This window comes from Pezoporus wallicus, unplaced genomic scaffold (assembly GCF_028554395.1).
Source record: "Pezoporus wallicus isolate ANWC-B61680 ecotype Strahan unplaced genomic scaffold, APGP_CSIRO_Pwel_v1 scaffold_2146, whole genome shotgun sequence".
Taxonomy (NCBI): domain Eukaryota; kingdom Metazoa; phylum Chordata; class Aves; order Psittaciformes; family Psittacidae; genus Pezoporus; species Pezoporus wallicus.
Genome location: NW_026639769.1, coordinates 1869609 through 1894550, shown reverse-complemented (window position 1 = coordinate 1894550; position 24942 = coordinate 1869609). Strand labels below are relative to the sequence as shown.

General features: G+C 42.7%; 1 protein-coding gene across 2 annotated transcripts in view; it reads right to left on the bottom strand.

Moving 5' to 3' along the window:
- Positions 1-20354, bottom strand: part of HIF1A (hypoxia inducible factor 1 subunit alpha) — a 30360-nt gene extending 10006 nt beyond the window's left edge. For both annotated transcript variants that reach the window (XR_008972992.1, XM_057416081.1), the window contains exons 1-5: positions 20241-20354; positions 6173-6363; positions 4067-4212; positions 3884-3968; positions 1050-1162 (exon numbers count right to left, since the gene is read on the bottom strand). Coding sequence is in view for 1 of the 2 variants with exons in the window: in XM_057416081.1 (XP_057272064.1) it covers positions 1050-1162; positions 3884-3968; positions 4067-4212; positions 6173-6363; positions 20241-20275 (570 nt within the window). In the remaining variant the exon portion in view is untranslated. The remainder of the gene's footprint in view (positions 1-1049; positions 1163-3883; positions 3969-4066; positions 4213-6172; positions 6364-20240) is intronic.
- Positions 20355-24942: the final 4588 nt, after the last annotated feature.

The following is a 24942-nucleotide window of genomic DNA, read 5'->3' as shown; positions in this document are numbered from 1 at the left end:
TTTAAAAAGAGACTAGGTTCTTGTCTGTCAGACAACACAATCCATTAACACACCCAGAGCAAAGTCCTTCCCCTCCCTACCCCTCAGTGTGATAGCAACAACAGAAGGGCAGCAGTGCTTTCAGATGGATGGCTACAGGAGAGCAGCAGTTTTCCTCCTCACGCTATGCAGAATGCAATGAGTACACGGGCTGCCAACAACTTCCTCTTGGGCACTAGCTGAAGCCACACTTGATATTTCAGTGTTTCTGTGAACTGTTCTTTGAAAGTTACATTAATGATGACACTGATAAGGAATTGCCTCACAAAGGGTATCTTACTATTTAAACTGGAAAGTTATATTAATAGTAGTGACTTCCATTTTAAATCTTCCGCAGAAGTAATCACATACATTCTCCAAGACACAGTAAGTTTCACATTTTGTGTTTTTTTTTTAACCATTCTGAAGCAGAAATTGTTTATGGACAGCAGCAAAGACAACAGTTTAATCCAGAATAATGAAATTTAGGTTATAATAGAGAATTGTGAGCCATGATACCACTCGATACAATAAAAGGCTACTTTTTGTCCAGAGGATAAAATGCATTCACTGCAGAAAGTTATCAGGCTGGGCTTTTTTTTGTTCCAACCGTTACAAAAGGGATAGCCAGCAGCTTCAGAAAGAATTATACTGAAGTCCTCAATTGAGACCTCAACTGTCACGTTTACAGTGTCAAATCAAAAGAAATCAGGTATCAGCATAAGTGGTGTCAAATATTTTTTTCTCGGAGAAAGCGTTATGCAAGCATATTTAGTAATTATAATTTCTAGTAAGCAAATGACCTCTAATTTAAAATGGAGAATTCATTAAAAGTTTTGAAAAACTAATTTTAAAACACTCTTTCAGTTACCTCCACAATGTAGTCAGCATTAAAATTCAGCATATTGAAGCACAATCATTAGATAGTGAAACTCCATCTCACTACATGAAGTCAAAATGTTGAAATACAGTGTTATGACATCTGAACAGGAAGCTGACAAACTACATAAATATTCCTTTGCATTAGTTACCTTCCATGTAGCAGACTTGATATTCACTGTTCTTCCCCTGCTAGTCAGTGTACACTTCATTCTGAGAAAAAAGCTGCGCTCTGTATTTTGCTCTTTGCCCTTTTTCACAGGACCTAGAAAAGCAAACAGTAAATCAATTCTTAAGCTCTTGGATCATCTTTGGAAGGCATTAATTCCCCAACCCTCCCCCCCCCCCCCCCCCGCCATGTTGTAGACTTCTGAGACTAGGAGAACACCCACAAATTAAAAAGATTGGTAAACCTAGAAGTGCTTTGGATAACACCACTTTTCAGAATAAGTTTTACTGTGACCCAACCCCACATTCCCAGGAAAAAGGAGTGAGGAGAATGAGAGACCAACTGAAAATTTAATACCCTTTAAAATTGTGAGAGAACAAGAAAAGCATGTGCAGAATAAGAAGTGCTATTGAGTTGGTTTCCACTGAAATGCATCAGTAACTCACTGAAGGGAAGTGTGTTTTGGACCTGTAGCTTTTCAGGACTGCAGTGTTTTAAGTTTTTCAATTCAGAGTTTAAAACTCTGCTGTTTACATGCATTCAAATATTTACACTCAGAGTAAACAGTACCAAGTTTTTAAACACATTATTAGCATTCTTGGAGGAGAAAATAGCCAAGAAATCGTAACACAAATTAATATTAGTCACACTAATTTTTTTAGTCTTTCTACCATCAAGCTTTAATTTTTTGTCTTTACAGGGGGAGAACCTTTCAGAGTCTATTACTAGCTAGGCTATTCTGGGCAAAGAAAATGCAAACTGATCCTAACAGGAGGGCAGCTCACTGTGCATGGCAGAAGGAAATAAAGCACCTAGGATAAGGAGCAGTGGAAGAGTAAGTTTGCTGAGGTATGCTAAGGGGTAAGGATCAAATCATGGCAGAGGGTGGAGGTTCAGACCATGCAAGCTTACTTCCGATACAAGTTTATACAGTAATTTGCTCTCATCCTCCACAGACAACAGCAGCTATGAAACTCTTCACGGTACTTGTACTCCAGCTACTAGTTTCACAAAATTCACTAGAAAAACGTTAAAGCCCCTATGCTACACTGTCGATAGCTTCTAGCTGAGGCTAACGGGGGACAAGCCTACTTCATGCAACATCAAAATACCCTTCCTAAAGGGGAGGAGGAATAAAGCAGAGCTCAGAGAAGCAACTAAAAATTATTTAATTCAGTAAGTTTTTTTATAAAACAGGAGTTAAACCAATCTAGGAATTCATAGTTGAAGACCACACATTATTGTTACCAGTCCTCATGTTTAAGGCTCTGCTTTAAGAAGCCACTGTAAAAGATGGAGCAACTTTCTCAAGTCTGATTCAGCACTGGACATTATTTTTAAGATTGCCAGCTCTGAAAGTTTAAAGAGAAACTTCATAAAATCAGAATGCAATTCAGTTTCTACCAGTCACATTCATAGTCATTTGCACCTGTACAATCCCAAAGGGGAGTATTTACTGCTTAATTCAAAACCAGAATAATTCCAGTGATGTAAGAGCTACAACAGAATGCAACCTGGGAATTCTAATAAATATAAAAATGTACTATTATTACTGTAATTTAGACTTTTGTCTGCCAACTTCATTTGCAAGACAGATTTTGTAATAATGCTTTCCAGACATTTTATTCCTGTCTGGCCAATTTAGACACACTACAGTTGGTTTGCATGAGAAGCTCACCAATATGACATTTTTAAGAATAAGCTTTTGCAACAAGACCTTTTTTTTTTTTTTTTCACACTGCTTTAGTGAAGTTGTTTCCCCATCCCCTCCCAGATGCATTACTGTATCCCAGAACGATGGTGGGGGAAGTCTCATCAAGCCTTACTTACATGAATACTTTAATACTAAGGGCAGTTTAGAGAACACAAAATCAAAGTTGGGGCCCTTAATGTTATGGTATCTTATCAGGTCACTTCCACTGAATTAAACAGAATGGCAACGTAAGATGAAAGCAGAGGTCAGGCTTGGTAATTTAGCACAATCTAGATTCAGAATCCATATAACCCTTGTTTGATGAAACAGAAATTAAAAAGGTTGGATTTTGGACATCTAACAATTGAGTAAAGCAGATTTGTTTGGAGGCATGTAGGCTGCCAAGTCTTTATAGTCATTAATAAACCTTTAGAAGACATAAAAGCAGTAATTCATGGGCACTGGTTAAATTCAAAAGCATACAGAATATGTGAACACAGTGTTCTGCTCTCTCAGACAGAGAGGAGTCAGAAATCTGTGAAAAGATACCAATTTCATGCACCAATTAAAAGGTGCAGAGAAGCATCAGTCCCAAAGCCCTTTCTGGGACTATCCAAGTATTGCACAATTACTTTTTCAGTGTCTCAAATATAGTATCTTTTTTTATTTTGTTTTAAGTATACCATCACAGATTCCTGGAAGAAAGTATTTGCTTTCAAATTGTCCTGTAAAGAAAAACCCAGACCAGAACAAATGCACCAATTTAACTTCTCCGTATCCCTCTACAGCAGTTGCTTAAGATCATTCTTATTCAAGTTACCTCTAATTTTATTCCTGCAGGCATGCTAATTCTTTCAACCTTCAATAATTCCATTTCAGTCATGAATTTTGTTTTAGATTAAAGTAGTAATGAAGTCTTCTCTCCTTTTTAATTATGATACTGCCAAAACATTCTGGTTATTTCTGTTAGTATCGCTGAACAAGGTTTGTTTTGAGATTTAAGCACTAAAAGATATTAGTTTGTTCTCTCAACAGCTTTTTCTGGCAGATATCCAACTGTACTAATGCTAACAGGAACTATCTATAAAAAAAAAAAATCAAATCAATTTTGTCTTTCTACTCACCATTTCTGTGTGTAAGCATTTCTCTCAGCTCTTCATGGTCACATGGATGAGTGAAATCAAAGACACTGTGCCCTGTCAACTCAAACTGCAAAAAATAAGAGGCATACAGGTGTCTAATTTTATATATATAAAAACGTAACTTTTATAGACTTGAAACAGTGTTAGGAATTGTTAGTATTTCACCTGAGTGAGTCCCATACACTTGTTCACGTTTTCAGACATGTAAATCATGTCCCCATCTTCAGACAGAACCATGACAAATCCATCAAGAGCTTTCAAGTAGAAACAGTTCAGTTCCTTCTCCATTTTGGCTTCTGTCTCCAGCTCACCTACAAGCAGCCACACATTTTCACTTAAGTAAACATCAGCCATTATCATAGAATCATAGAACAGTTAGGGTTGGAAAGGACGTTAAGATCACCTCGTTCCAACCCCCCTGCCATGGGCAGGGACACCTCACACTAAACCATGACACCCAAGGCTTCGTCCAACCTGGCCTTGAACACTGCCAGGGATGGAGCATTCACAACCTCCCTGGGCAACCCATTCCAGTGCCTCACCACCCTAACAGGAAAGAATTTCCTCCTTATATCCAATCTAAACTTCCCCTGTTTAAGTTTGAACCCATTACCCCTTGTCCTGTCACTACAGTCCCTAGTGAAGAGTCCCTCCCCAGCATCCCTATAGCCCCCCTTCAGATACTGGAAGGCTGCTAGGAGGTCTCCACACAGCCTTCTCTTCTCCAGGCTGAACAGCCCCAACTTTCTCAGCCTGTCTTCATACGGGAGGTGCTCCAGTCCCCGGATCATCCTCATGGCCCTCCTCTGGACTTGTTCCAACAGTTCCATGTCCTTTTTATGTTGAGGACACCAGAACTGCACACAATACTCCAGGTGAGGTCTCACGAGAGCAGAGTAAAGGGGCAGGATCACCTCCTTCGACCTGCTGGTCACACTCCTTTGGATGCAGCCCAGGATACGGTTGGCTTTCTGGGCTGCAAGCGCACACTGAAGCTGGCTCATGTTCATTTTCTCATCAACCAACACCCCCAAGTCCTTCTCTGCAGGGCTGCTCTGAATCTCTTTTCTGCCCAACCTGTAGCTGTGCCTGGGATTGCTCCCACCCAGGTGTAGGACCTTGCACTTGTCATGGTTAAACTTCATGAGGTTGGCATCAGCCCACCTCACAAGCGTGTCAAGGTCCCTCTGGATGGCATTCCTTCCCTCCAGGGTATCAACCGAACCACACAGCTTGGTGTCATCGGCAAACTTGCTGAGGGCGCACTCAATCCCACTGTCCATGTCGCCAACAAAGATGTTGAACAAGACTGGTCCCAACACCGATCCCTGAGGGACACCACTCGTTACTGGTCTCCAGCCGGACATTGAGCCATTGACCACAACTGTTTGTGTGCAGCCATCCAGCCAGTTCTTTATCCACCGAGTGGTCCATCCATCAATTGATGTCTCTCCAATTTAGAGACAAGGATGTCGTGTGGGACAGTGTCAAACGCTTTTGTCCAGGTAGATGACATCAACTGCTCTACCCCTGTCCATCAGTTCTGTAGCCCCATCATAGAAGGCCATTCTTCACTTACTATCAGGAACAACTTCTGGCACCAGTCTGCAAGGAGTCAGTCTTGCAGAACTGTTCTAAACTAGTATAATTCACTTATCTAAGTGGTCAATTAAATGTTTCAAGCTATAGAAATGGTATCACAAATCACAGAAAATCAGTGAGGTTAACCCTCTGTGCTTTTATGCATAAACCAAGAAACCTTCTACCTTAAGGAAAAGGACTGCATAGCAAAAATCTTACCATTTATCTCAAAAAGCCGTTACAAACTTCTCAGGGGCTTCCTAAGAGAAGTTTCAGAGTATGGATTATCCAAGTTACTTCTCCATGTGGTATAGGTATGCATGCGTGAGTACAAATAACGAGTACAGCATCTGTGGCATGCTATACAGATACTGGTTCATAAGCTAACTCAGATACTCCTGTAGTTGCATGGGTAGGTGTAACTGCAGAGACAGATATATATATTCAGCTAGTTTGCCATGATGAGCTAACTAGGATCACCAAAATAGAAAGGGAAAAAAAAAACCAACATTGAAGAGTGGCTATAATTTTCCGGTACCATCACCAACAGCCTATTTCTACTGCAAAGTCGTCCACCTTTCCATAGAAAGTGACTATCTATGTATTTAACTGCTGATAGTTTTTGGAAATAGCTTGTTCTTCAATATAACTCCAGCCCCTTTTCCAGATTCTGCTACACTATCTGCTTACCAGCATCTAGCAGCTTTCTCATGCGCAAGTAGCTGATGGTCAGTCTCATAATGGATGCCTTGTCCAGATGTGCACTCACAGTGTGGGGCAAGGGAAGCTGATGGGCAAGCTCATAGAATACTTCCGATTCCTTGCTCCTTCGGCACCGGGCTGCATCTCTTGACTTCTCTTTTCTGCGTTCCGAGCTAATCCTATATAAACAAAGTTTGGAGTTAATACAGGAAACAGAGTTCTCTTTGCAAATTAAATTTGAAACTAAGCTGCCCAGTAGCCAAGTACCCAGTTATCAAAATCAAGTAATTGAAAACCTCAGTTCAAAAGTATAACTGTAATTCTGTGTAGAGAGTTCTGCCATGGTTGGGCTCTGACAGAATTAAATTCAAGCCCACAGAGTATTCCAACAAGACAAATTCAAACAGACATCCACATACTCAGAACCATTCCTGAAGTACTTATCTTATGCTTTGACAGCTGCTTCTCTAGCCTCCAAATCCTGTTTCCTTCCTCCTTCCTAGCTCCTTAAGTCCATTCAAAATACTACAGTGTAAATTATTTCCACCTCAATGCTCTAGCAGCCTCACGTACACCCTCCGAGTTCTTCCCTTGTTACCATCCTTATAAAGCCCACCTAACAGGTCAGATAAGCAAAGATATTGATTTAACATGAGGTGTCCTGACTTTCAAGCAATCCAAAAAGTCTCGTTGCCAGCTTTCTCCAGTACAGCCCCTTCCATAGTCTCCCCTATACTGGAAAACTCCAGCTGTTAAGAAGGTGCCTTATTCTCCTTCCATTGCTTCTCTTAGGCTCACCTTCTCTAAGGCACACTGAGTAAAAGACAACTCACTAAAAGCAAGCACTCAAACAGCTAAGACTCTCATTCAGTTGGTAACATGGATAATTCTCCCTTTTCCCAGTACCCACATTGGTTCACGTTTGTCTCATGCATCTGTCACATGAGTTTTCAAGTAAGCATTTTCAGATGGAAGCTCCAAATTTTTTTACATTTGAAAAAGAAATATGGTCCCCAAGGAAATTATGTCACTGCAGTTAAATGTGCTTTCATTTTTTAATGGACAATATAAAAGCGTACGGTATTATTGCCCATTTTTCTTTTCATATATCTTCTGAAGGCACCCTATCTTTATTTTACATACACCTGAGGTACAAAAGGCAGCTGCACTAATCTATAGGATCCTCTTTTTTTCCACTGACTTACATGAAAAGTGTAAGATAAACATGTCTGTAAACGGTACTTTTATAATTCAAAGTCACATGCCTTTCGATGTTATCATAAAGAGAATGCATCACTAATTAAAAAAGAAAACACAGCATTACTTATTAGCAACAATTTAGGAATTAATTTTTTCAAATATCACTAGACTTAAAAGTCACATACTACCATTGCCAAATTCACATTGCTAAGTTTGCAGATCTGTGCAAAAGCACTTTTTAATTAGTATGCCTCTTGTGAGAGGTATCACAAATGATAGAGGAAAGCAATTCACAAGCTGGTATTACTTGGGAAATAATGAACCAGATTAATGTACGCACATATACACCCAAAAGAACATGCTTGCAATCATTTACCTGATGCGCTACCCCCAAACTAGGCCAAAAACTTGTCTAGTTTGTGGAGAAACATGCAAGCGAAAGCACTAAAACTAACACTGAAAGCATGAATGCCTTGAAACACAAAAGTTCAATAAGCTGTGATAAAGACAAACTAAAGTATCAGAACCTCTTCTGTGATTACCTTCATTTTCTCCAGCTTCATTAAACCATATGGCATCCCCATCCATCCCCAACCCCACCATCCTCTCCTCCTAACCCTTGCCACTGCCAGCAGAAAGAAGTGCTAGAAGCTTGGTTTTCAGAATGGTAAGTTTTATAGAGCTAAGAATAGGATTGTGTTTTCTCCTTTGGTGGCATTATCAGGCTATTTGATCACAGAACTACTATTTCTATATAATGAGAAACATTAATAAATCAACAGTAATGGAGATCTTTTGGAAAACTAACTTATGGATTTCACCATTTTAAAAATTCCAGACATACAGTAGTTCTATCAGTTTCCATGAATGTAAGCTCATGTTCCTCAGAAGGGTAGCCTAAAATATCTGATAATACTTCCCATCTTGCAGATTTCTTCACATTCAATTTCCCCATGACAACAGAAGTTCCTGCTCCAGTCATGGACATCTTGCACTGAGAAGCTTGAGGCTCTTAACTTACAGATATATCTGGAAACAGCTATTACAAGAAGTCTGACCTTTAACAATACTGAAAAAAATTGCTATATAAGCTAATTGATTAAACATTTCTTATGAAGACAGGCCTAAAGGAACTTTCTTCTTCATGAAAAACTAAGGGTGGAGGTGAAAACACATCTGGATTATCTTTGTTCCTCTTCTTAGACCACAGATTCACTGACAAAATTAACAGAAGTAATTATGCTGCCTTAGAGAGATCCACGCTTATAACTCCGATTTTTCTTTGTTAGCTACTCATTCAAGATCCCTACACCTGCAGAAAGTTCATTCTACAATAGAAACTCAAGGGAGCATTACTGGAAGTAATTGGTTTGCATCTGCCTAGATGCCTGCAGTTTTGTCAGGGCTTCCTTTTCAACTGCAGACACTTCTAAGTTAAAACCCCCATGTTTTGGCAATAACGCTGCGCACTTCAAGTCTACAAGTTTGTCAGGCTTGTGCAAATCACAAAGGGGATGTAGAGAAGGAGAATACAAGAGATTAAAATAGATGCTAACCTCACAAGTTGTGATTTGAGCCCCTTCCCTTATATTTTCTTTCTCAAAGGCTAACGTTCTTGAAAATATTTCAGCTAGTTTCTGGATTTTTGCCTGGTTTTAGCATGCTTAGCAGCAGACTTCAACATGAACAGTCAAAATTTCTCACAAACCATTGAATTATTGATCACTGAATGAAACACTGTTCTAATCAAGCTCACAGTGCTTCTGTTACAAAATAATCCTGGAGTAAGAGAATCAAGTGCTGCCTACTGGAGGGCTGCCTGAGCTTGTGATGGGCAAAGCTCAAGGAAAAGTGCAATGCTGGTACCAACCAGTGCTGTCCAAGCAGCAGTCTCCTTTCCCTCTTACTAGGTATTTCCTTTCTAGAAAGGCTACTACTATAAACAGATATTTAAACTGTACAGCACAACAGTTTGCTATTTTTAGCTGCTGTTTAAAACTAAGCTGTAACCAATCTGAGTAAAACCCAGCAATTTAAATAGGAAGATTAACTACCAGCTTCAAAGAGCGTTTCTTTAATGGATCAAATTAATAGAGAAAAGGTCTTTCACAAATGAGGTTTAATTACCAAGTGAAGTCAGAGTTGCCTCAACATAGGATGCCACCAACTAAAAAAATCCTTCACTGTTGCAACTACTCTAAGCTTTGTTACTTACAGTTGCATAACGTAAATGAAAAAACACACATCATCATGTGTAGCTGCCCACAAAGTTCGGTGTAGTCAATTAAAGGATGATGAATCCCTGTACAGAAAATATATTTCCTAAGTGAGCTCTCATTCAACTAAGGGGACAGGGGAGCAAAGGAGCTCAAGGAAGCTGGACTTTAAACAGCCAGATGTGAACTGCTTTAAAATCAACTTAAATAAGTCATTTAAGAGAGATTTTCCAAACTGCCCCTATGTAAAGGGGCAGTTTGCCTTCACAACAGAAATAGCCATTCTGTTGAGACAACAGGAACCAAGGCTCCATTTAAAACCAACCCCCAAATTAAGAGCAACCTTCTGCTATCAGTCTTGCACGAAAGAAAACCTCCTAAAGACTCAGAAGAATCTGAGCTGGAGTGGATTATACATGCAATGAAAATATCAGAAATGCCAGTGCTAGGCAGGAAATTGCATGCATTTTCAGGTATGATTTTTCCTGAACAATTTCAGTGCCAGACATTCATTTCCATTTTGTATTTCTGCCACCAGAATACAGAAGCAGAGAGCAATCCAGAGCAGGTTATGTATCACAGCTCACAGAAAGCAGTGCTTCACTGACAGTTTTAAACCCAAACCTATGCATTTTCTATACGTAAGAGATGTTCACATGCAACAGTTGAATAAACAACCGAGTTCCAACAGCTATTTGAATGAGAGACCCAGAGCAAAAACGTATTTCACCACCAGGATTCACTGCAGGCTCCCATTCACTGCCTCAAATCAGAAAGGCTTTAAAATACAGCAAGGTGGACAAAGTTTTACAGCAAGCAAGAACTGGCCCAATGGCCTTCAGAACAAAGCACATCAGCAGCAATCACATTTGCACCAGAGTAACAGATGTTAACATGGACTCTCGAATGTGCAACTTCTGTCATTGCCATATGAATGATTTGGGTCTCTCAAACAATATACTGCTCCCCATAGCATCCCAAAGACCCCTCTGTCTACCACTGCATACTTCTACACGTGGTTCTCCAATTAAATACACCCCACGTTTTTCATCTCCTTCAGTGGAAAACTAATCAATGACCACATTTTAAGCTGACTTGTTCCTGCTTATTTACCACTGCCTGAAGGAACCCTGGAAAATACCATCACTAACCAATAAATTTCAGTTTAAAAGAGCTAGATTTAAAATGGTCAACGGACAAAGCTTAAAACATGTACGTCAACTTTGCCTCCTTCTTACTTTCTAAATCACCACCCATTATAAGGAAAATTTTACACTGTGTATACAATATTACAGTAACACAAGAAACAAGGGAGTTCCTGTATGTGCCTTTATTGCTGTTATCTATTTTCTAGCATTTCTCCCATTCTAACTTACTGTTTCTCTAATCAGGTGGATTTTGCCCTAAAGATGTTTTCAGTTCCCATGTAAAAGAGCTATTGTGCATGTAATAATTAATCCAGGCTCACCTTTCTTGATTTAGGTTTTGCGAACATTCTAAAAATTCATAAGCATCTTCCGATAGCAATTCACATTTTTTCACTCTACAACTGTTTTCTGCAGTTGAGTGGATTTGTATTTATCATGGTACCTGCTCTTAAACAGTTTCACAGAAGTATACTATATGGAAATACTATAATCCAAATTAATAACGTGCCTCAAATCTGCTAACGTCTCATTACTGAACTTCCAACTAGTTTTCAGTTCTGCCATTAATTCCCATCATTTACCAGTACAAGATTCACACTCAGTACTTCACTGTTAGACGCAACCTCTCCTCAGACTGTAAAACTAGCACGGGAAATACCAGGCTTAGAAATGGACCCACAAAAACTGCATCTGCTGTAACACAGCTTCATTTTTCATTCACTACGCAAAACCAAAAAGATGCAGCTATTACGGTGCAATACTACCCTAACAGTACATGCCATCATGATAGTATCAAAGTAGACCTGTAAGCAGCCTCTTATTTTGATTTTAAGATTGAACTCATTCCTGCAGCTGGTACAAAACTTGGTCATCTTTTCACACCTAGCCTAAACCAGCTGTTTCTGCCAGCACAGCTGTATGCAACTCCCAGTCTGCAGCAATACCCCAGCAGAAGACATTAACACTGATATCTTCACACCAGCCTAACTAGCTGTGAGGTGAACCATCTGAACAGCTCAACCATAGGCATGTCCATGCCAGCCGCTCTTACCTACAGCACAACAGCGCACCAAGAAAATACTGACCACATACAAACTTGTGTAAAAAAGGCACAGACTGCCAAAGCCATTCATTTTTTCTGTGAGGAAGATAACAAGCAAAAAAAAAAAAAACCCACACCCAAATCTTATGTGTAACCATAAGCATGTGATTTTCTAGACTAAAGTCTTGCTCTTTATGAATTAATGAGCATTATAGCCCAGTAACCCATTTCAGGAAAAGAAATCAGAAATACCTTATATACAATAAGAATTAAAGGAGATTTAACTGCAGAAAACAGCATAATAGCCAGGCAAAGATGACAACACTGTATGTAAACTATTAGAACTCAATCCAATGCATATTCCCTTCTAACATAGCAATTTGATCCATTTTCATTACGTAAGGTAGTTACAGGCATTTATTCTAACCTGACTACCACCAAAAAAACCCTAAGAGAGCCAGCAGGCAGTTCAGACCAAATTAGCTACAGCAGCACATATGTTCTGAGTGAACACTGAAACCTACTGCCATTTGCAAAACGATGGTGGGGAAAAGCAGTGAGAAGAGAGTCCACCAAGCTACTCATTAACTTACAAAGTCAAGTCTTACTACCAAAACTGTGAAGTCTATACAAACAGCCATTCTACAGACAAGTAAATTGTGGCACACAGGAACAGGCAGCAGAGCCTGAAATTCCTGAAGCCAGCACAGGACCACACACTGCCAAGATTATCCATCACCTCAATTTGGCCTCGAGCTGACCTGAAACCCCAACTACCTCCCCGATTAGGAAGTGTGATCAAGAAACTGAAAGCTTCCAGAATTAGTATTTCCAATTCAGAACGTGAAGCAAACCTGCTGTGTCCTACTACACAATGTAACCCGCTGGTATTTTACCTCTGCATAGTAATTTACTGTTTTTAAATAACCACATGGCATACAAATCGCTGTTTGCCAGAAAATTCTTTATTTTTTTTTTCCCCAGCTTGGTTATTCGGCTTTTTGGTATAATACAGCATTATTTTTTTTAATTACCTCTAGTCTGCCCTTCAGGATGAAAGATACTTTGTGCTTAAATTGTGTTTATTATTACAGAAAAAAAACACAGCTATTCAAGAGAGGTATCTGGACACCCACTTTACACAACTAGCCACTAAGAACTCCCCATGCTTCAGCCCTCCTGCTTTTACTTGTACCAAGCTCACAACACAGATGCAAAACATAACCCTGAGATATCTGTCAGGCTCTCAGTTAAGAATGCTTTAGCTACAAACTGGTCTGTCCTCCAACAGATGCAAACTCTTGATGAAGTGACTAATTTTAGTTTAAATCATGGCTTTAATATGTATCATTTATGTCATTGTATTCAGGTTTTCCAGATGGGAGGCTGGGCATTTTCCCTTCACTGCTTCCATCCAAGTTCTTGTCCTTTTACCTCTTGTTCCTCAACTGCTTTCAGTTAACAGGGCACTTATGATCAAAGGTTAATAAAAATATATATATATAAAAAAAGAAGAAAAATCAAGCAAACAACAGAGATATTTTTCCTGTATGAATAAAGAACTAACAGATCCACTAAGCAGTCAAGAAAAAAACTTGCAACAACAGCTAGGACAAAAAGCCCACAGCAATGTCAGCTCAACATCCAGCAGATTCAACAGGGAACACAGGAAAAGGCCTTTCTGACGGACTGGGCACCAAATACTTCTGTCCCCCTCTAAACCATGTAGACCTTCTCATTTCTTTAGCGTAGGCTGAAGCCTTTACATTTGATGTGGATTACTTCACGTCTTCTGTTCTGTGGAACGCATTCTCACCTCTTCTGATGGATGTGAGCAGAGGGCAAACATAACAAGGTAAGCCTCTAGTAACTCCCTCTCTAGCTTTATCAGTCCATTTACTATTCACAAAAAAAAAAAAAAAAAACAAAACAAAACCCCCAAAAAACTCACCATCAAAAAAAAACCACCAAACAGGCCTTGGCCTCAGCCTCAAATTGTTCTGTTTCTTGAAATGTACTTTCACAATTAACACCAATCTGCTTTAGGATTGACAGCGAAATGACTCCTTCTGGCAAACAAAATGTGTCATCTTTTTCAGGTAACACTCCCAGGACTATTACAAATCGAGTTGATAAGGTGATTTGGTAAGTTACTGGGTGAAATCTTCCACTGCTGTAAATATAATAGCATAGTTCAGTGCTGCTGATTCAGTTTCCTCTATTCTTCACTTGAGCTTCAGGCTCTATTTTAATGTAGTGAGTTACAAGATATAACATTTTTGCTCAGAACGCTTAACAAGTGTTCATTCACACCACACCAAATTCAACAGAAGATGCACGGCGTCTCCTAACACACACACACACAGTTTATAATGTATTGGATGTCTTTAAGGAACAACTAATGGATCATCTCAAAGCACCAGTTCTTCAGTGCCAGCACAGCCATTTCAAATGTCTTGATACTAAAATTTCTCAGTGTTTTAAAAGGCTTCATTTTTTGTAGAAGTCCCAGTATTATCAGGCTTCAACATGAAAAAAAATAAAAATTACAGATTCAGCATGTGATGAAACTCCTCTTTATCAATGCACTTACTCTTGAGATCTTAGACGAAACTCCCAAGCTGCTATGAATGGGCATAGCTTCAACTGAGCCTATGGCTCCACAAAGAACCTTAAAGTGTTTGTCACCCACATAAACTGTATTTAAAAAAAAACAAAACAAAACAAAAACCCCAAAACAAAAAACCTTTTATATATATATACACATATATATATGCTGGTATGTATTCCCTTGATTTCATGTTAATGTTTTTAATAGTTTCAGAACTTAATTTTTATAGAGGCTTTTATTCTAAACTAAATAATAGAAGAAAACCTTTAACAGTCTTCATATTCATAGGTCATTTGAAAACCTGTAACTTTCCTGAATTTTCAGTCATTAGTTAAAGTAAAAAAGCTCACCTTCTCTCCTGGGCCATTTTTGTCCTTACCAATGTCGTAAAACCCCCAAGTGCCTCCCATTTTGGCGCAGTACTCAGTGGAACACTCACTTTCTGCATGCTCCTCCGCTTGCTCTAATACAAAGGTTTCTCAAGAGAGGCTCAAAATACTCAAACTTTCTCAAATTCAAAAGAGAAAGGGCTGTTAGAACATGAAAAGATGATTTAGGTCCAAGTTCTTTCCATGCATTACCTACGTGGTTTTTCTGCGGCATGTAAACACCTGCCTATATAACTGTGTCTGTGAAGATAAAAGGCACATTTGAGCTGATGACTTGTAATCTGGAACATTCCTTCCTTTTGGACATCAGCTTACTAGAAACAGGTTACTGTGCCTTCTTGCTACAGTTCTTGCAAGATTTGTGTTTGGTTTGAGCTGTTTGTTAAATAACACATCTTGTAATCAGATCAGTATTTGCATCTCCTTGAAAGAGCAGCATCATCAGGAAAATCTAGATGCTCTCGTATACCATTGCTGAACCATGCAGTCCTTCCCTCCTGGGTTTACTTAACAAAGCATATTCTACAATCATATAAAAATTATTTTGTTGGCATATCATAACACCAAGCTCTGCAAGAATAAATTGAGATTAAAATGCCAAATTCTCTTCTGCAGAAGAGCAAACAGAATAATCAAAAACCAGCTGTTTCTGTCATCCAATGTCCTCTTTAATACCAAAAATGTCAGATGAGCCTACTTGAAATGCAATCTTTAACATAAAATGGTGCAATATTACTACTGAACAACACGACACACTCAAGAATTCAATCCACTGAGTTACATAGGCTCAGCAAGCATCTTCAAGGCTTTTGGGTCAGAAGCACACCAAAGCAAACAGGCGCACTCTCAAGAATCTTAGAAGGATTTGGGCTTACAGTGCAACACTGCTGACATTTGCTAGTGTTATCCATATTTACTGACTTTTATTTCCACTTCACCATCAGCAATCAGAGTCCTGGAAACAGCCTTATAAACTCCATGCATCATAGTTCAAGGATAGGGAGGAATAAAGGTCTACGATTGCTTTTACAATGCACCAAGAAGGAAGTATGCACCTGCAAGTGCATACTTTAACATTGCTGACTGAAGCCTTACACGTGATAGCAGCATGGTCTTCTCTGGCATCTCTTGTGGTGGTAGAAAAACAGCATGCAACCTTCTTCTCAAGGCTTACAAAGGACATACTTTAGCATGTCCTTACCTAAATAAGCCCTTGATGGATATTTCTGATGAGAAACCAACCAAGAAAATTGTGATGGCAACTAAGTGAGGGAATAAAATGGATTATCCACTTCACACCTTCACCATTAAACCAATAGCTGACTTAATTGCCAGGCTGAAGTTGCTGTTAACAGTATGCAGATTCATTTGTGTTGTTCCCCCCACCCGAAAAGGGTCCAGGATGTGCCTCCAGCGGCACCAGAAAGGAAGAGCATTCCTACACAAGACAGAGTTGCTAAAAAAGCTTGAAGGTACTTGAAATAAAAACCTTTTACCATCCCATCACCCTATTACAGACCACCTGATAACCAGGGCCATCTGATCACATCTGTGCTAGACCTCTTCACTAAATGTGGACTGGTTGTTGGTATTTCAGGCATGCCAATCAAGAGCCCCAGACTGCAGACTGGAGACACTATGTTTTAAAAGGGCAAAGCAAGCTTTACCGTAAACAAAAAAAAACAGAAAACCCTCCTGCTGCTTCCATTAACATACTGCCAAACACTCCCACCTTCACTGATGAAAGGCGACCAAAGCATCACCAGAGCAAAATTATGGAAAATATCTTCAGTAGGCAAATCCTCCATGGCTATTCTTCCCCGAGTGTCAGTGCCTTAATAACAAGACAGGAAGGGCAGTAGCACTATGCTGTTGCCTTTATTTTTAGTGGGCATTCAAAAGTAATTTCTGATGGCTTTTATTGAAGGACCTCAAAACTGTTTCATGTCTGAGGAAACAGCAAAGAACAGACAGCACAGGCACTACCACAAGGTAAGCCCCATGGCAAGACAGACAATCCAGAAAAAGCCAGAAAGCAGTAAAACCACCATTCTGTAAGCCAGAAGCCACCCTGCCCTCCCCATACCTGTGGTGAGACACTACAGCAGATTTACTGAAAGATTTCTCCCCTTCTTACAACACAGTAGATACAAAAGGTTTCTGTATTTGCTTTCAACTCTAGTAATGGTGGCTCAGTTCCACCAATACTGAAAGAAACTAACAGACAAAAAACAATGGCACATACAACCCTTAAGACCTCACACAAGTTTAAGAAAAAACAGCAGTAGCTAGTGCCCCTCAGCACCAGCAGCACAGGACCTGGGCTTCTCAAACAGATTTTGGAGCTGTACTCAATGGCAGAGATCCAGCAGCAAAACCCTGGTCTTCCAAATCATCCCTTAGACACTAGATGTTAAGTTTCAAGTCTCAGATCCAAGAAGCTGAAAAGCTGAAGCTTTTCTGCAAGACACTCAAGTGAGGATGTAAAAGTTCACCATCTTAAGATTCAGAATGAACATTCAAGGAATCACTTAAATCCTCCTGCCTCTAATTTTTATTTAGCACCCATCCCATTAGAAAAATGAATTCTGGATTGGTTTAAGTCCTTCTCTGCAGCATAACATATGTATTTTTTGAGAGTGTCTACCTGCAAGCCACTACACCAAAGCAGTGTAACCAGTAACCCTAAATGGGTCATTTACTTAAAATGGTGAGAGAATTACTCTGCTAATAGTGAAGCATCACACCACAGACCTGGGGAAAACCTTTTCATAGCATCTGCCACCTACGCACTAGAGTTTATTAAAATAATATTCAGAAAAATCGGCATTCTTCTCAATAAGTGCCTTAAATTTGAACCAAATGAGAGTTAATAAGCAAACAAAACTCCCAACAATGCTGTTTTACCAACTCCATGCACTGAGACAAACTCACCCTGGTAGCACATGGGGGAAACCCCAGGCTCACATGAAAGTGATACAACTACTGAAGAATAGCTAAAACCCAAATAACTCAATACCTAATCATGTTACAGATACTTCATTTCTTATGGAATCTTTCCACCTGTATGTATATGAGAAGCCTGGGACTAGATGAAAGAATGGATTCAACACATCAGTATATTAATCCACACTTACTATTATGACTAAATTACATTTATGTAAGACCAAGACACACACTCGGTCAAATTCCATAATTCTGCATCTCACAGCACACAGTTAAGCAAATAACAAGCTTCACTTCAACTATCAAGAGCTAAACACTATCCAAATACAGGCACAGAGAGAGACAAGGAATAAAAGGATCGCAATGCATGCCAAAACAGAGGTGTATAATACATACAATCAGTCAAATTTCTGTAATCGAAGAACAAGACTCAAAGGTCTTCTCCCTTAAAGGTATTCTCAACATGGAGACCATCAAACCTAAACCCATCTAAAACAACACAGGTTCTTGAGAAATGCTCAAGATTCTCAATAAGTTCTCTGGTGAGCTCATATCCTTCCTTTTTGCTTAGCCATCTTTGCTCAACTGCACATTCACAGCCCCCAGGATGAGCTTACCACAGATACAACTTTATGTTTTCCATTACAACCTTACAACAGAAATAACCTGAATGTTCCTTACCGTTTTATAAGAAACATTCCCAACTTTGAACTCTGCCTACAGGAAACAGAAAACAACGAATTCTCTTTCTTAAGCCCTGCCTTTAAGGAAGGAAGGATAAGCTTTGCATACTGATTCTTACATTCTGCAGAAAGCAGATTACATCCAGGATAAGGAAATTGCAAAAAAAAAGTACCCAAGTGGGACAGAATGGTAAGTAAAAAATAACAAATGCTGAAGAAAAAAAAAAAACAAAAAAAAAAAACAAAAAAACCCACACACAAAACAAAAACCCACAAGCCCCACACCAAATAAACAAACAAAAAACAAACAACAAACCCGACCAAACAGAACCAAAACCAGCAACAGAACAATTTAAGTCCCAAAACCTGCAACTACATCAGGGCAGCCGAGCAAAGCACAAAATAACCATTGCTGTTGCAACATCTTCTCCCAGACTTCTCAATAGCCATCAGCTTTCAGCAGAGAAAGGTTACAGAGAACCGGTGCTACCCCCAGGTGCCCCACTATACGGATTTCATTAGACTACCCCTGCACCACTGTAACAACTCCAAATCACCACCGAGGTGATACAGACATAGAGGTGAAGCGCTGCCCGCTCCCAAGCCCAGAACCCTGCACTCCCAGCTCAGCACAAAGCTCACCATCCATTTTAAAACCCAAGCCAGTCTACTTCCCGACACGACTTACGCACTTTAACACTGACGGCGTTTAACCTACTCAGATGACCCTCTGATACAACAGCTAAGAAAACCCATCTCAGAAAAAAAAAAGCACCCCCCCCCCCAAAAAAAAAAGGTATTGATATCAATATAAATAAACGGCGTCTTCTGCAGATGGCGATTACTGCAGTTAATCCCTCCACAAAGCACGCCGGTGGGTCACCAACGCAGAAATCTGGTCACCCAAATACTCAAACTCCCTAACTTCACCGCCTAACAAAGGCTTTTAGGACTTTTATTTCCCCCTTCTAATTTGAGGTAACAATCCTTGGTGAATTATTCATACTCCTCAACTCACAGTGTCCAGCCACCCTTCACACCGTCCCGTCCCCCCCCCCCCCCCCCCCCCCCCCCCAACAAGGGTTTAGGTTTGATGTTTTTTCCAAATCATATTTTCAGATTCCAAAAACGCCCGTTTCTACACAAAACCAGGCGGCCACCGAGCCCGGGATGATCTGGAGTAAGGCACAACCGATTCCTCCACACTCGTTTTCAGAGGCAAAGGCAGCCCGCGGTCGCTCCCCGCAGGCGCAGGGCGCGCCCCGGCTCCTCTCACAGCCCTGCGGCCGCTCCTCGCCCGAGCCGGGTGTCTCGGTTTGGGCGCACAGGCCGCCCGGGCGCCACGGCGAAGCACGGGGAGCGGAGCGGGGCCCACGCACGTCCCGCGGGGAGAAAACACAGAGCGCGCTCCCACCCGCGCGTGGAGCCGTGCGCCGCGCCACGCCAGGCCGGCGGGACAGCTCCCGCCACAGGGAGCACCCCGGCAGCGGAGCCCCGGCCCGCTCCCCCCGCCGACAAAATGGCGACGTGGACGGCGGGGAGGAGAAGCAATGAAAGAGCGAAGCGCTCCGCAGGCCGGGGCAGCGCGGGGGAAGGGGAGGGGGCAGCGGTAACAAAGCGGGGGGCGGCGGGGTGCCCGGGGGACGGCGCCGGCAGCACCGGGGGGGGGGGGGGGGGGGGGGGGGGCCGGCCGGGGGAGAGGGAGAGAGGCGGCCCTCAGTCCGGCCGGCGAGCGGGGGGCGGGCAGCGCGCTGCCGGCACGGGCCGAGCCCCGGCGCCGCGGGAAGACAGCTCGGGAGGCCTCCGTGCGGCCGGCGGTACCTCTTCTTGTCGGTGACGCCGCCGGGGCTGTCCATGGCGGCAGGCTGACTTCTCCTCCTCCCGCCGGCTACCCTGGATGCGAGGCGGGCGGCTCCAACGGCCGGCGCGGAGAGATGGCGGAAGGCGCCGGGTTTGGGGCCGCGCGGGCTCAGCACATCGGGGCAGGCTACAGGGAGGTGCGGGCTGCGATGGGCGCAACGGCGACGGTGGGAGGCGCGGGGCTGTGCGCGGAGGAGGAGGCGGTGCGGGGGCGGGCGCGGCCTGCCCGGGCCCCGCGCTGCGCCAGTGAGAAGCAGCGGCGCGGCCCGGCCCCTCGGCCGGCGGGGTCAGCTGAGCGCTCAGCTGGGAGCGGCCGGCGCCGCACGTGTGGCGCTGCGCGGGGCGGGGCGGGACCGACGCAGACCGGCCCCGGCGGAACCCCAGGCTGAGGGTCTCCGGGCTGGCACCCCCCGCGTCCGCAGAGCGGGGCTCGCCCCAGCCGGGGTAGCTTGGCTTCATGCGGAGTAGCGCTGGTGCGGATCGCTAAAGAGTCGCCCCAAATGGGACCGCCGCTCCCTCCCGAGAGCCCGCCGGCACGGCCGCGCGTCCGTGGGCACGTCGCGTACTTTTATTTTTATGGCACAGAACTTTATTCAGGGCTTGATGCCTCTCCCAAAGGTTTCCAAGTCCTAAGCCCGGGACATTTACAGTTAAAGAGTTCAAGCCCTCACGCTAATTACAGGGGCAGGGTGCTACGTCTCCGGGCGGGCCAGCGGAGTAACGCGCCGGTCATCCCGCATATTTCCAGCAAGCTGTGCAGCTTCAGGAGCCCAGGGAGGTCTTAAAGGACGGGGATGCGCTGAGGCACAGCTCTTCCGCAGCCTTCCCTCCCTCCTACCCAGGCAGGCCCCGACCCCGCTGGCCAAGCACCCGTCCAGGCTTGCGGGACGCGGGTTCTCAGTCCGCAGCATCGCTGTCTCTGCCGAGGCGCGGCGGGAGCGTCCCGATCCCTCGCCCTGCCCCGGGGGCGGTGGGCGGCCCGGCGGCGTTGCCCCGAGCTACCCCTGCTCCACCAGCGGCCTTCGGGGGCACCATAGAGCGGCGGGCCTGGGCGCGCACCCTTCCACAGCCCCATACGGCCGTTTTAATCGTGGCGCCGGGCGCTTCTTCCGAAGGGCCTCTAGGCCGCCTGCGAAGCTCGGCTGGCCCGTGAAGCTCCTGACGAGTGGGATGCTTGACAGGGCCTGCCCAGGCCTTACCAGTTGGCCTGGTGTTTACGAGGCCACGCAGGTGCTCAGGGGGGAGTCAGGCCAGAGGCCACAGCCGTCGGGGCACAGGGAGAGGAAAAGTGGGGACTGACCCCACGCATGGAAAATTACAGGCTCCACATTGACCTTAGCTATGTACCAAGGCTGAAGAGGTGCAGCTCCCTGACAGAGGGACTCCAGAAAGCTCAGACCTTCCTTTATGTTTTGTGGGCTTCCTGGAGGAAGGACTGTAAGTGATCGTATGGAGCTGAACCTCATAAGAATACTCGGTTTGCAGCTCAGATATAATGATACCTTTAAAAAAAGCAGCTTTGACAGGCATAAGCAACAGCCCTGTGCTGCTGTGTGCGTAGGCAATGTAAGAAACATCTTCAGGGCAAAGCCATGCTTCAGTACTGCACCTTCCCAATACTTCTGTGAGGGGCCCAAACTTCCAGATAATGAGCTGTCCTTTTTGCATACAACCATGGATGTCTTGTGTTTAGGTTTTGTTGTTTTTTTTTTTTTTTTGGGGGGGGGAGTAATTTCTTTTAAGAAAAAGCAGGGACCATGGCATTAAATAGAAATCAGAAGGAATTTCTGTATGAAATTAATTGCTTCTGCCTGCAGGAGTCAGATATACAGAAGAGGCACAGGTGCTATTGACTCCTTTCATTCCTTTAAGGTTTCTCAGCCCAACGCTGACAAAGCCCAGCTTTGCTTAACTTATGAGATGTGACAACACAATAGCCCATGGCAGTGTGGCTGTGAATTACTGGTATTTCTGTTGTTCTGTGCTCCCTGGAGCCTTGAGAAGTGAAATAATCAAAGCAAGACTCAAACTCAAGTCTCTTGTATAAGTACCAAGGAGCCCTATGTAAGCACTCACAGACAACTTCATCTTTCAAAATGAGGTATAGAGAGTTTAAACATAGGAAGAAACTCAACCATGCACAGTAGTCATGCGCTGTTTTAATACAGTCACAGAGTCACCATAAACAGCCCCTGAGGTATTTCCACAGTGAAATGGGGGGATCTCCTGGCAGGTGCAGAAATGACATGCCCCACCACCACCACGATGGGGAACACACATTGGGAGTTTTGGTAGTGAAGTGATGTTACCAGAGATGCTTCCTGTGCCTTAGAGAAGGTGGCTGCAACTCAGAGCAGCTGTTGCAGCTTCTCTAATCTGAGCCTGAGGATGAAGTGGTTCCTGGTGAGCCCACCACGCACAGACGTGAAAGCCTCTTTTTCACTTATGACTGCAATCCCAGTGTTCACATTCCCTTCAAAGCCAGAGTAGCACCGATGTGGTCCAGACCTGAGACTGCCTAGCTGTAAAGCTACAGAACCCAGCTTATCCTACCCAGTAAACTCTTATTTTCAATCCTACAGTTGTCACTCCTTTGAATGATGTTTTTGGTGCCCATTAGCATGGATGTATCGGATTCACATGTGCACCTTTATTAGCATTACCCAAATTCACATACTGTGCAATATAGCAAAAGGATTACTCTGAGTAAACTCTAGTGTTTGAATACTCTAGGTTTTGGTCATTTAAAATCACTCAGGCACGAAGGCTCAAGATGTGTTAGCAATCCCTGAATTAAAGACACTGAAGAAAAATCTCAGTCTGCAAATTACTAACACTGCTCAAGTTGATTGTTCAAAGATATCAGAATTCCCAGTACAAACTGGCTGCAGAGCTGTGAGTAAGTGTTTTGGTCTCCTTACTAGACACATTTCTTTCATGACAAACTTGCTTACCCCAAGCTCATAATAAAGAATGCTGCTTCAAAACCCAACTGTGTTTCAGGAGGATGTTAGTGGAAACTTGTTCTGCAATTAAGCATTTCATACTATAGCAGCTCTAGAGAGATGTTAAGCAAACACTCTCCTCCACACACATCCTCCCCCTTATTAAGCTTTTGCTTCACTCCACTAAAATTCTGCATATACATTTTCTTTCCTGCTTTGCTGGTGGCTCATAACAGAAAGTTATTACAGTATACAATGCCTTAGTCACTTTTCTTGACATTTGTTGGTGTGCTAAGTTCAATACTCCAACTTACGTTAAGAGAAATTCCTGAATAAAATAGCGATTGCATATGACTAATTAGGGCAAATACAGAAGCTGATGAATCAGCAAACAGCTCAGTGAGGACACTGGAAGGGATTCAGCAGCAGAACGAATCAACATGAAGATGTGAGATATGCTTCTGCCTCTGGCCTCAGATCTGTTTGCTGATGGGTCACATCTCAGCATGATGGGCTCTGTATGCATTAACTCTCAGGATGTATCCCCATCAACACTGATTGATGAAACTTCTGATAATTTCAGTGGGAAGATGATCAGGGGCTTAATTGTCTCGTGTATCATCCCTCTGACGAACATTTACTATTTCTAAGCATGGATTTACCAGGTGGTAAAGAGAAGTAAGACTCCTTCCATTTATCTTGCTTGAGTTGACAGCTCATATCACATGGGATGTCACTGTAACAACCTGCCTGCAGCACTGGCTTTCCTGGGCTTTTGCTTCATAGTACAGCCCCTTACATTTAGGGAATAAATATTCATTGATTCAATAAACAAGCAAGGTCTTACAATGAAGGGTGCATACTAGTTTATCAATATTTGACCACAAAACCTGCTTTACCCACAGCACCCCTGTGGGAGCATTTACTTGAAAGAAAAGTGCCACACGGTCTTGAATGCTGTGCAGACCTGTGGCTCTGCTACACAGACTGACAGCGCAAGAACCTGAGATCTGTGGTGGTCATATCATTTCACAACAGAAAAGTGAATTGAAATTTGAATCAAATTCAAACCAAATCTTTGGTAGTGAAAGCTTAGTGCTGCTTTTTCCTAAATATGAAATATTGTCTGAAACAAGAGTATGTTTCTCTTTGGCAACTGTTATTTCCTCTGGTCTTTTCTAACCTTAGTGATTCTCCTCCCCTTCTTGTGCCAGAATCTTTTTTTTTTTCTTTTTTGCTTTTTCACAATCCACAGTTTTTAAATCATGCCCACCTCTTAAAGCCTGCTTGACTCAGTGCACATTTAGGCATTTAGAAATACTCTCCTGACTGTGATTTCTGCACAGATGTATACCAATGTTGGCTAGAAATTCTACAGTATAATAAAAGCACTATGTCCAATTCAGAGTAATTAGATTTGGGGGAAGGATTTTCTACCCATGAAAGGAATTTACCAGATGAAAGCATAAGGCAAGCAGGCGCTCAGCAGGCTGTGTTGTAGTCTCACAAGTTGGCTGTATCCTGCCAACCCCAGGCCACTCCTGAGCAGATACTGCCAATTGTATGGTGGTTTTCCTGATGTGGACAAAAAGCAGGATGGAATTTTAAAATCATCATTACAGAAAAGATGGGTTTGTAGCCAAAGCCCTGAACAAAGACTTGGGGAGATGAGGTTTGGTTCCAGGCTTCCTGTTGGACTTTACACAAATCACTTAGAG